This window comes from Clytia hemisphaerica, unplaced genomic scaffold, assembly GCF_902728285.1.
Source record: "Clytia hemisphaerica strain Z4C2 unplaced genomic scaffold, Clytia hemisphaerica genome assembly, whole genome shotgun sequence".
Lineage (NCBI taxonomy): Eukaryota > Metazoa > Cnidaria > Hydrozoa > Leptothecata > Clytiidae > Clytia > Clytia hemisphaerica.
Genome location: NW_027103962.1, coordinates 1,691,574 through 1,704,877, shown reverse-complemented (window position 1 = coordinate 1,704,877; position 13,304 = coordinate 1,691,574). Strand labels below are relative to the sequence as shown.

At 33.5% G+C, this 13,304-nt stretch overlaps 1 protein-coding gene across 2 annotated transcripts; it reads left to right on the top strand.

Annotated features, from left to right (window-relative positions):
* Window positions 1-5,002: 5,002 nt before the first annotated feature.
* On the top strand, window positions 5,003-13,304 carry LOC136810283 (uncharacterized). 2 transcript variants are annotated; one of them, XR_010847085.1, is made up of 5 exons: window positions 5,003-5,040; window positions 5,525-5,612; window positions 5,955-5,994; window positions 7,010-7,186; window positions 11,696-13,304. XR_010847085.1 is itself a non-coding variant. In XM_067066851.1 (4 exons), exon 4 carries the CDS (start codon window positions 11,723-11,725, stop codon window positions 12,671-12,673), a length of 951 nt encoding a protein of 316 aa, XP_066922952.1. In that variant the 5' UTR covers window positions 5,523-5,612; window positions 5,955-5,994; window positions 7,010-7,186; window positions 11,696-11,722; the 3' UTR covers window positions 12,674-13,304. The 2 variants fall into 2 exon arrangements, 1 of the variants encoding a protein (XP_066922952.1); XM_067066851.1 differs by lacking the exon at window positions 5,003-5,040 and having other exon boundaries at window positions 5,523-5,612.

Here is a 13,304-nt window from a genome sequence, read left to right as displayed (position 1 = left end):
ATTGGTAAGTTTACACGTTTTGTTTTTATTAATATATGAACAAACGATGTAAAAACAAGTTAAGAACATTTTGAGGCTTTGTAAAACACCCGATTTCTTAGAAAAGACAATTAACAAAAATATTCACCAAATGGTGGCATAAGAACATGTTAAGGGAACATTTTTAGACTTAAAACTCAAAAAGTTAACAATATCCATCCGAAGGCTTTAAAAAATGTTCCTATAAAAACACGTGTATTCTTTAAAACACTTACCGACTGGCACAGTACGCCCAATCATTATTTGATATTCTGATGGCGGATTGGCGGCCGCCTTCGTTGAAGATCTAGAGTGACGGGTCAATTTCTCATCGGTGAGAATTGAATAATAGTCGGTCTTCGGTTTTCCGCATCCCCAGTCGGGTTCAACGGCCCTTTGCGCGTTAACCTAAAAATATTTCAGTAATCCCAGAAAACAAAGGGTTAGGTTCAGACCTCCCTTGGCAAATCCCTCGACGTGCTCTGGCGAAATTAGGTAATCCAAACCCTCCAGCTGTTGAAAACCCTCCTTGATCTTTAGAACGTTAGAGTGCACTGCATGGCTGGTGAGCGAATTTACTGCAAGTCTCTAGAAAATTACTCTTCAGCCAATTGGAAATACTCTACAAGGACGCAACTAGTACACAATAGTAGGGGGAAATTTGTAAAATAGTGTGACTTTTTTAGTCAAAGCACTTGTTATACATTTTTTGGAAAGCTAAGGGGTAGGCAATCAAAATAACATGGGTGCCAATTTTTTTTCGGATACTTTGATGTGTTGTTCGGACAAATATGACGGTCTTAGGCAAAAATCATAGGGTCAAAATTTAATGAAAATTTTAGCTTGAGAAAAGAGAGACCTGTTGTATATTTTTGGAAAGCTCTCAAAAAATTAAGATTAGAGATATATTGCGAGTATTTGTGATTTCTGTACCTCATTCAAGATTCTGACCCTGAAAATAGTGTTTTCAGCCAGAAACAGCTGTTTTGTCAGGGGGGGGGGGGGCACGCAGTTACTACAAGACAGTATGACACTTACTACCGTGGTGGTACTGTATTCAGAAGTTATGAAAGCAGTTACTACATAGTGTAGTAACTGCTGTTTGGGGGTGGTGCCAAACACTAAAACTAGCACTTTTGGTGTAGTAAGTGCTTATATTTCAATTCTTTTTAAAGAACTTTCAAAATTTTTACAAAAAATGATTTTTTTTGTGAAAAAATTATTTGTTAAAAAAAATATTTTTGTTATAAATGGACGAAAAAAAATCTGAAATTTTTCTCAGACCCAACTTTGAAATTATGCTTTCCCTAATTTCATTAAAATGTTCTCAAAAGCTGTTAACCAAGTAAATCAAAAGAAAATCTAGCACAAAAATGGCTTTAGGTTGAAAAATAATCGCAATTTAGGGTAATTTCGAGCATGTTTTTGATGATATCACTCAAAAACAGGGGTGGTACCTGGAAATCTTTTCTGAAAACAGTTACTACCAAGGTGTAGTAACTGCAAAGGGTGGTGGTCCTGAAAAAAATTGTTGAAAAAGCACTTACTACACATCATGTCTTGTAGTAACTGCGTGCCCCCCCCCTGGTTTTGTCCACTTTTTGCACTCTTTGAAGCTCCCCTAACCCTTAACTTTCCAAAAAATGTATAACAAGTGCTTTGACTAAAAAAGTCACACAATTTTACAAATTTCCCCCTACTATTGTGTACTAGTTGCGTCCTTGTAGAGTACTTCCAATTAGTTGAAGAGTAATTTTCTAGAGACTTGTAGTAAATTCGCTCTTCATCCACGTAGTGATTCAATCATTAGACCTGTAGAGGAAAGCGCGTGTCTTATCATCCTTGAATCTATCTCTTAATTTTGACTGTTGATTACATAGCAGCGATAATCAGTAAGATCGAAGCTTGACCAGCTTGGGATCAAACACTAAACGTTATCTAAAAAGGCCTTTTTACACTGTGTCACTGTCGTTAGTTGAGATGCTTCTTGAATACACCTAAATTTTGAATAAAAGTTAACTCTCAATACCTTCCCATTAAACTTCTTTGTAATACTTTGCAACTGAGCAGCAATGAAAAGAAAAGTATGAAAGACATTTTGAAACGCTATTTTCACTATTGGATTCTAAAGGATTCTTGTGTTTTTCACTTTAGATCATGGGCCAACCTATGTTAAACTTTTGGAGACTTATGATAATTTGATCAAATTAGAATGGCAATATCCTTTGTACGAACTTCAGTACCTTTCATCCACGCATAATGTCTCAATACGTGACAAACAAAATGTGACAGTTTTGGAGGTAAGAGCCAATCCTACTCAGAGCTTTTTTATGAAAACTCTACAATTTGTATATACTCCAGAAAAAAAACCTTTGAAATGGTGGTCACAATATCTTCTTCTATCTTAGCAAAGTCACCTTAAAATGTGTCCATCACCCCAACAAGAAAGGTTTCCCGGGCTCTTCATTTTTTATAAGGCTGGATGTGACCACTTCTCCCAAAACTCGCTGAAATTGATCATGATTATATCCTTGAATTTTTTTAATATTTAAGGTTTTATTTTTACATAAGTATTTCCGTTTCATATCAGACACATATATCATATCAGGACAGTGTCTTGCTATTGTTATATTATGCTGATATAAGCAAAAAAGTGTTTTCCTTTTCCTCTTTCTGACCAATCTTGCTCCACATCCGTGTCGATGCAATGTGAAAAAGCTAAAATTGATGAGTAAGCGAACGATATAACTCTTAATTAAAAACAAAACCTTTAAGATATAGAAGGAAAGCGAAATCTTGGTTGTTCTTCTGGTTTGAAAAATCTCGTTAAACAAGTGAAACGTAGATAATCTCTTATTTATAAAATATTTGAATAAAATCTCTCAAAAAAATGAAAATGTTGAAAATATTTTGAAATTTATCATAGTTTTTACAAAAGATTTTAATAAATTTTGTCTATTGTCAAAGTTAATTTTTTTTTGTGAGGGCTTGTTGTGAGCTACGTGATTTCGACTTCAAATTAATAAATTTTTCTTTTTCCTTTCGAAATAATCAGACGACGTTTTAATGACTTTTAGCAACGTGCACTGCAGATGGATTTCTAGCTAAATAGGTCTAAAACTGAATTAAAGAAAAAAACCCCGACAGGGCAGTTTGAAATGAGACTTGAGTTGACTAACCTTTTCCTGACATCAGTCAATCGAATAAGCGTAGCTAGGAGATTGTTATTGTGACAAATTATTTTTGGATTTTTGATGAGGAGAAGTCACTAACACTAAGTTTTCCCTTGGGGGAAATTTGTATTAGGTGGTTTTTAATATTCGAAGGATGTCTCTTGAGTTTCACGAGCTCCTTGCGTTTCTACCATCGAGTTTGAAAGTTCGAAGGGCTAGTGGGAAATCTTAAACCTTTTTCATGCGAGAAAAAGTGAAGCCTTAAGATTTGCACCGCTTTTGGAATGACTGATTGAACCGAGCGCTTTCTTTTATTTTCACACGGCATATATTCTCCAAAAAAGTTATAAGTTTTATTTTCAATCTACCATTTGTGTGAAAACCACGTGTTTCAGATGGGAAATAAGCGGCTTCGTTTACCATTCAAGGGTTTCAACTGTAGCACCTTCGAGGCTTTAAACAATGGCCCCCGTCACCGGGGGGGGGCCAGGGGGCCATGGCCCCCCCAATATTTTGCAAAGTATTTTTTTTTTTACTTTGAAAAATATTATATATACCGTTTAGAGGGGTGAAATAAGGGCAAAAAGTCGAAAATTTTCTTCGTCGCCCAACCATGGTGGGCGACATATTTTTTCGGCCCCCTCAATTCGATGCGCACGCCGGGGGCCATGTAAACTCCATGGATTCTACTATAATTACTCTAATCAGCAACCCGAATTTTATTTCTTCTGAATTTCAAATAAGATTAAAGGTTTTATTTTTACATAAGTGTTCCCATCTCATATCAGACACATACTTCATATCAGGACAGTGTCTGTGTCTACCTATTGTTATATTATGCTTATATAAGCAAAAAAAATGTTTTTCTTTTCCTCTTTCTGACCAATCTTGCTCCATAGTCGTGTCAATCCAATGTGAAAAAGCTTTAGTAAGTAAATGTTATCACTGTTATTTAAAAAAAACTTTTAAATTAGATTTAGTTTTGCATCTACTTTTCCAGAAACCATGTCGATGTAGAAGTTTAGAATGTGAGTGTACCATATCTGGTGACAACTTGATCGAACCTTGTCAAACATACACTTTATGTCTATCTACGGTGTACAAGTTTCATAAAGAGATGGAAAATTGTCAACCTTTTTACGCTAATCACAACAAGGTGAGGTGTAATCTTAAACTGTTCATAAAACAAAATGGGCTATTCCAGAAAAAATTGTACCCCTATGTTGAGGAGATTCTTTTATGAAAAGGATCCCCTGGATTTTTTTTTTAATTTTCAGGACCCCCTTGGATTTCTTTTCTCACTTTTCGAACCACCCTGGTTTTTCAACCTCATTTACTGACCACCCTGGTTTTTCAACCTCATTTACTGACCACCCTGATCGTCACATCTCCTCAACATGGGAGGGGCCAACTATTTCTGGAACAGCCCAATTTATGATCAAACCTGTGCGGGCAACACAAAAATCAGAACAAAAAGTAGCACTATTTTTTACCCATTTTTCTTCTTTTTTTCTTACCGAATAATAAACTTTAAAATCTTAAACAGGCCTTTAGGGATAACCACTTAGCTTTGTGATAGAAATGCCCTTACTATAGCAATCTTACGCAACACAATCATTAACCTTCGACAACCACAACACTTAAGCATGGCCTAGGAAAAACCTATTGTACACAGAAGTAAAGAAAAACGCATTGAAATAACTTAGAATACTGTCAAATGTAGCATTAGTGTGCTACATACACTAAACACCTTATTTTGAGAATATAAATAAAAGACGAATAACCTAAACCTAGTGTGTTTCTTGTATTGCAGGCGAAGAAAATTGTCAACAAATTTCTCCAGAAGAAGGTGAACCCCTTTTCCCTGGTTTTCTATAAAGTTTTTCAACGACATTCCCAATAAGTCACATTCCTTAGAAAATATTAAGAATCGAAAAAGGTCATTTAATTGTTATAGCTTGAGGTATTTAACGCTATTTGACCCTTTTAAACTCTAGTCTAAACATTCAAGAACTTCAGGTCATGGCATCGTAGGGGATCTGGCCAGTTTTGGGGGACGCTTTGATGTTTTTCATCCAAATTTCGGATAAACATTAACTTAAAACTTCTAAGCGTGGCGATCGGCTAAAGCAAAACAATCACGCAAATGTAACGCCAATTACAAACATAAACTATAGAACTCTTCGCTTTCACAGTTTGTTTTGAATGTTTTAGCTGAGCAACTAGACAAGATCATCACAGTTGCAACATCCCCTTTAGAGCAGGTTTTGACCAAAACTTAGTCTTTACCATTTTAGAATTTTTCTAATGAAACATTTATCAACTTTCTTTAGACCAATGGAAGACACTGTCAATTGTTGGGATTGCCACACCCATTTCTGTTGCAATTGCTATTATTGTTTTTGTCAAAATCTATCTACGGTAAGCTACCTGAACCTGATATGGCTAGAAATAAGGAATTTCGTGACCTTTTAAGGCCTTTTTTAAGTTGTAAAGCTCTTTTTAATGTCAAAAATTCGTACGTGGTGTCCAAATTATTTTCGATATAGACTTTGAAGTTCTCTTCCGTTTTTTGTGACCTCACTCTTCGGTATCTTTCACCTTTTAAACCTTTGTAAGCCAAATTAATGAGAAATATGTAAATGATTTCTTTTAAATGACCATTTTTTGGCATGGAAATTACCTATGCATGCGTCTATGCATGAATTATTTTGGCTACTATTTTTATATAACTGATTCCTATTCTTTTTGTTCTCTCGCCAGACGTTGCAAGTCATCAAGTGTCGAAAGCGAGGACCCCGAGGTATTTATTTTTCTAAATCTATTCAAAGTCTTTCCTCAATCTCAAAGCAATGTTCTTTTGTTTTCATTTTTCTGTTCCACCATAGCCGTACCTAGAATGATATGATAACATCTGAATTTCTGGGCCCAGACTCAAAGATATCTAAAGGGCTACTTAGACTACACAATATATTGACGAGCAATATTTGACAATATCGTTTTCGGACCGTAACGAAGTAAATAACAAGTGCTCTATTATAAAAAGCAAGCAATATATCATCAATATTGTGTAGTGTTGTAACCCTTAACATCAAAACTTTGTTGTGAAGGAAAATATGAGAGAAATTCCAAAAACTACTATCTACCAAGAATAAACTGGCATAATTGTCGTTCTTATAGAGTCAACTAACTGAAAATACAATGCGGTGAACATTCCAGCCACGGCTTTCTTACGCTATGGTTCCACTCCAAATCTACCGTTTCCATTTGTTGATGATAAGTTGTTAAAAAAGGAATAGGAATCTTATCTTTAGGAACTTCAGTGAAGGGATTTTTTTCAGATATTCAGCCCCTTCACAATCATTTCTCTTAGAAACAGTACTTTTTACACTTTAACTAATCAAGCATTTGACCGGGGAAAATGAATGCGATAATTCATTCACGTGAAAGTCAGGGTATTCGAAAATCAGCTCGGCTCAAATTCTGTTTTACGTTAACGGCTGTAATTTGCGTTAATAGCTTAAGCAGTTATATAAGTGTCACAAGGTGATTATTCTCCTCATTTAAGAGCCATGTCTAAAAGTCATTTTGTATTCTTTTGTTTTGAAAATCCGAACCTTAAGCCGTTTTTTATTTGCTCTAAACAAAATTGAGCCTAGCTATCTAAGATTAAAATAAGCCTTTTTCATACAGTCTTACCGTGCAATAAACCATTTCAGAAATTTAAAATTGTGAGTCTTTTGTACTTTTGTGTTATTGAGAGTCGACAGTTTTTAAGAAATCTAAAATGTTTTTCGATATCCCTTTCTTTTTTGCAGATTTTCCCAGTGGTGCAAGAAGGGGAAGAAAGCACCTTACGTCCAAGAAATCCGGAAGGTTTAGAACCGATCTATGAAACTATACCGGACATAAGTGTCCGAAACTACGATACTTTAAATGGTATGACGTGAACCCAGAGGTTGGTGGTTACGTGGGATCGTCAGGGAGTTCTCTAGGTGAGTGAGTTTCAAAATACAGAAAATAATTTTCCTTCTAAAATACAGAGAATTACTTTCCTTACAAAATACAGAGAATTACGTTACTTTTTTTGAGTTTTAGCTTATAAAAAAATACAGAGAATTACTTTCCTTACAAAATACAGAGAATTACTTTCCTTACAAAATACAGACAATTACTTTCCTCATAAAATACAGAAAATTACTTTCCTTACAAAATACAGAGAATTACTTTCCTTATAAAAAAATACAGAAAATTATTTTCCTTATAAAATACAGAGAATTACTTTCCTTATAAGATACTGAAAATTATTTTTCTCCCAAGATACAGTGAGCCAGTTTCCCTTCAAAATACAGCAATGGTTTTCCTTCAAAATACAGAAAATGATTTCCCTTTCCCTTCAAAAATCAGGAAATAATTTTTCTTCCAAAATGCAGGGAATGATTTTTCTTCCAAAATACAGGGAATGATTTTCTTACCAAAATAAAGGGAGTGATTTTTCTTCCAAAATAAAGGGAGTGATTTTCCTTCCAAAACAAAGTGAATGATTTTTCTTCCAAAATATAGGGAATGATTTTCTTTCCAAAATACAGAGAATGATTTTCCTTCCAAAATACAGGGAATGATTTTTCTTCCACAATACAAGGAATGATTTTCCTTCCAAAATACAGGGAATGATTTTTCTTTCCAAAATAAAGGGAATGATTTTCTTTCCAAAATACAGAGAATGATTTTCCTTCCAAAATAAAGGGAATGATTTTTCTTCCAAAATACAGGGAATGATTTTTCTTTCCAAAATAAAGGGAATGATTTTCTTTCCAAAATACAGAGAATGATTTTCCTTCCAAAATAAAGGGAATGATTTTTCTTCCAAAATACAGGGAATGATTTTTCTTTCCAAAATAAAGGGACTGATTTTTCTTCCAAAATAAAGGGAATGGTTTTCTTTCCAAAATTACGATGGCCCCGAGGTTTCTCCACTTCTAGAAAAAGACAATTCAAGAAGAGAAGTAAAAAATGAAGAAGGGAACTAAAAATTTTAAGAAGAGAAGTAATTTTTTTGTATTACTTCACTGAAAATTTTACTTTTCTTCTTGATTTTTTTACTTCTCTTTCAAGCTTTGAAAAATGAAGAAGAGAAGTAAAAAATGACAAAAATACCACGTGGTTTTGATTACAACCCCTGACGTAGAAAGTTTATTGTTATTACAGAGAGACCCCTTACCAGACTCCAGAGGATGTTTGTAATGGCAATTATGTTGATTAGTGTGATTAAACGTTTAAAGCTATCCCTTAAGCAAAAGTTATAAAGCTTTTCATAAATTATAAAAACACTTTGGGAGAGTACTTATATTTATATAATCTTTGTTGTAGGATCACGTGTTTTAGACGTTGTCTTGTGCTTTAAACAATTTAAAAAGGGTTAAAACCATTTTGGCAGCTCGCCAATGTAGAAATTTAATCACAATTTCGATACTTAAACACATTTTTAAAATTTTTACTTCTGTTGTGCGCAGAAATGTAATACTTGCGCAGAAATGTAATACCTGCGCAGAAATGTAATACTTCCTGCGCAGAAATGTAATACCTGCGCAAAAATGTAATACTTCCTGCGCAAATTTGTAATACTCGAGCTGCGCAGAAATGTAATATTTGTCTGCGCAGAAATGTGATTTGGAATTCGTTATCCTTTCAAATATCATATTCTATTCTTCGAAGAAATTAACTTCAACAAAAAGACTTAGAAATTTTTCGATAAAAATTTGAATTTCTTTATAAGAATTAAATCTATAACTCTCGTTTTAGGGCAAATTTACTGTCGGTATATGGTTCTTACAAAGTAAACAAGTAACGATGCAAAAGATGGGCAAATTTATTTTTCTTATAAGAATTTTCTTTATAAGAAACAAATCTATAACTCTCGTTTTAGGGCGAATTGTCTGTCGGTTTATGGTTCTTACAAAGTAAACAAGTAACGATGCAAAAGATGGGCAAATTTATTTTTCTTATAAGAATTTTTTTATAAGAAACAAATCTATAACTCTCGTTTTAGGGCGAATTGGCTGTCGGTTTATGGTTCTTACAAAGTAAACAAGTAACGATGCAAAAGATGGGCAAATTTATTTTTCTTATTCATTCTTTTTTAGTCATAGCGGAGAAATATATACAATATGTACAATGTTAGAAATGGTTATAGTATCATATAAGAAGTACACGTGACAAGAAAATACTTTCAACTTTCAAAGAGAATATTAGACGATTTTTGATATTATGCCCAAAAAATATTTTTGTAGTTTTGAAAAAAAACTATAGATGATATCCATGAAAAGCAAACGTAAACTTAAAACGTTTATTTATGTTTATTCAAACACTAAAGATGCAAACATATGCTTCCGTTTTAAAAATCCTTATAGTAACTTGAAGAATTTGCATATATAAACTTTTTGGAAAAATTCTTATAAGAAAAATAAATTTGCCCATTTTTTGCATCGTTACTTGTTTACTTTGTAAGAACCATATACCGACAGTAAATTTGCCCTAAAACGAGAGTTATAGATTTGTTTCTTATAAAAAAAATTCTTATAAGAAAAATAAATTTGCCCATTTTTTGCATCATTACTTGTTTACTTTGTAAAAACCATAAACCGACAGCAAATTCACTCTAAAACGAGAGTTATAGATTTGTTTCCTATAAAAAAAATTCTTATAAGAAAAACAAATTTGCCCATCTTTTGCATCGTTACTTGTTTACTTTGTAAGAACCATATACCGACAGTAAATTTGCCCTAAAACGAGAGTTATAGATTTAATTCTTATAAAGAAATTCAAATTTTTATCGAAAAATTTCTAAGTCTTTTTGTTGAAGTTAATTTCTTCGAAGAATAGAATATGATATTTGAAAGGATAACGAATTCCAAATTACATTTCTGCGCAGACAAGTATTACATTTCTGCACAGCTCGAGTATTACAAATTTGCGCAGGAAGTATTACATTTTTGCGCAGGTATTACATTTCTGCGCAGGAAGTATTACATTTCTGCGCAGGTATTACATTTCTGCGCAAGTATTACATTTCTGCGCACAACACTTCCCTTCTCGAAATATTTACTTCCCTTCTTTAAATTTTTACTTCTCTTCTTGAAACTTTCAGAACTTTTTTTAGAAGTGGAGAAACCTCGGGGCCATCGTACAAAATACAGAGAATGATTTTCCTTCCAAAATAAAGGGAATGATTTTTCTTCCAAAATACAGGGAATGATTTTTCTTTCCAAAATAAAGGGAATGATTTTTCTTCCAAAATACAGGGAATGATTTTTCTTTCCAAAATACAGGGAATGATTTTCTTTCCAAAATACAGAGAATGATTTTCCTTCCAAAATACAGGGAATGATTTTTCTTTCCAAAATACAGGGAATGATTTTCTTTCCAAAATACAGGGAATGATTTTCTTTCCAAAATACAGGGAATGATTTTTCTTCCACAATACAAGGAATGATTTTCCTTCCAAAATACAGGGAATGATTTTCCTTCCAAAATAAAGGGAATGTACGATGGCCCCGAGGTTTCTCCACTTCTAGAAAAAGACAATTTAAGAAGAGAAGTAATTTTTTTGTATTACTTCACTGAAAATTTTACTTTTCTTCTTGATTTTTTTACTTCTCTCAAGCTTTGAAAAATGAAGAAGAGAAATAAAAAATGACAAAAATACCACGTGGTTTTGATTACAACCCCTGACGTAGAAAGTTTATTGTTATTACAGAGAGACCCCTTACCAGACTCCAGAGGATGTTTGTAATGGCAATTATGTTGATTAGTGTGATTAAACGTTTAAAGCTATCCCTTAAGCAAAAGTTATAAAGCTTTTCATAAATTATAAAAACACTTTGGGAGAGTGCTTATATTTATATAATCTTTGTTGTAGGATCACGTGTTTTAGACGTTGTCTTGTGCTTTAAACAATTTAAAAAGGGTTAAAACCATTTTGGCAGCTCGCCAATGTAGAAATTTAATCACAATTTCGATACTTAAAGACATTTTACTTCCCTTTTTAAAATTTTTACTTCCCTTCTCGAAATATTTACTTCCCTTCTTTAAATTTTTACTTCTCTTCTTGAAACTTTCAGAACTTTTTTTAGAAGTGGAGAAACCTCGGGGCCATCGTAGGAATGATTTTTCTTTCCAAAATACAGGGAATGATTTTTCTTTCCAAAATACAGAGAATGATTTTTCTTTCCAAAATACAGGAAATAATTTTTCTTTCCAAAATACAGGGAATGATTTTTCTTTCCAAAATACAGGAAATAATTTTTCTTTCCAAAATACAGGAAATAATTTTGCTTTCGTTTTTTAGTTTATAAGCCCAGATGATCTTATTAGTTGTTCCAATAAAACGTGTTTGTTTGGGAACTCAGAAGGTTGCTTCCCAACCATTTGTAGCTTTCTAAACATGAAGTTTGACGCACATTTCAAATGACTTCGTGTTAAAAAAATTCCTTTTTTGATTTCAGGCTTCAGAGAATAAATCACAAACAAAGATGGAAAACCTTGTTGATGAAAACAAAGATGAAGTAGCAGAAACGCAAAGTTTTGGTACCTTAAAACGCATTGGGATGTTGTCCTTCAGATTGGCTGTTTGTGGACTGTCATTGGTGGACTTTTGGACAGATTTTCTTCTTGGTTTTGAGTATGCTGGACAAGGGGAAGCTGTTTATGCGACTTTCACGTTTTTGTTCACGTTAATACCAACGGCGTTTGGAGCTTTATACGTTATACGTTATCTTCGACGAAAAGGTGAACTTACCATTGTTGACAAAATTCTTTTTGTCTGCTGTTTATTCCTTCAAACGCACTTTGTGGTGCCTATTTGGTTGATCGAGGATACATTCAAAAAACAGCCTAAGATAAATAAAAGTGAACGAAAGAAGAAAGAAAGAGTTGAAAACGTCTTAACGATGTTTGATGCATTGGAAGCGTTACCTCAATTATCCTTGCAGCTTGCGGTTTTGCTTGGAGATCAAGGATATTGCCCATTTCTGCAGCTTTTTACAGTTCTCTCATCACTCTTAACTGGTGCTTGGAAACTAACCAAACTTATTGGTATCGAGAAGACAGCTTTGAAAGTTTTTATGGTTGTTATCAATTTTTCATGGCTGTTACCTGAATCTGTTAGGCTTGGATTACTTGCTAATAAAGCAAAGATTGCATCTTACATCGCTACACCAATCAAATTCCTAATCATCGCTATCCTTAATCTGATATATGTCCGAAAATCGAATGCTGTAAAGAAAAAATGGTCCGATTGGTTGAAGAGTCTCATTTTTAGTTCATTTGTGCCTTTCTATATGTTTTCAAGGATAGGTGCTTATTTGGTGATCTTCTTGCTGTTCGCTCAAGTTTTACTTATGACGCTTTATACAGTAGGGCCATATAACAATGGTGTTTTTTTTAACGTAATGGTAATACAACTTGGGTTATCTTTGCTATAGGATTTGAGGTGGATCTGGCAGTTGTGTACAATAATGGAGGAAACGTAACTGGGTTCGTACTCATCCTATTTGCAATTATTTCTAGCTTGGTGCTTTTATCTAAATGTTGTTGTTGTAGTTATACACCTTTTCTTGATATCGAAGTTGAGAGGGACACGAACAATATTCAAGAAGTTGAATTGGTGAATGAAAGTCAAGCGTGAAAAACTTGCTATTGCACAAATTTGTCCTTTTCACTGCTAACCTGTAAAAGGTGGTTGTTGAAATACCCGAGTTTTATAAGGAATACTTTATGTAAAACCTCTCTGGCTTAAATAAACAAAATTTAAGAACAAAATGACTCTGGAATTGTTGAATCTGACGCATTGAAGTCAATCAGCTACACGTTTTTTTATAAGAATGGTCCTGAAATATTCTTACGGTAATTCTTAGGTTTGGATCCAAATCCAGCCAAAATCTACATGTTTTTTTTAAATAACATCCAAAATTTTTGAAGCTTTCGGATGCTCTTAACTTTTCGAGTCTTATATTCTTCTATAAATATTCTTAACGTGTTCTTATTTTGACCATTTTGTGAATATTTTTGACCGTTTTCCTAAGAAATAGGGTATTTTTGAGTCCACAAAGCTTT

Coding starts and splice junctions, on each gene's coding strand:
- LOC136810283 (XM_067066851.1), top strand. CDS start 11,723: ATGGAAAACCTTGTTGATGAAAACAAAGATGAAGTAGCAGAAACGCAA.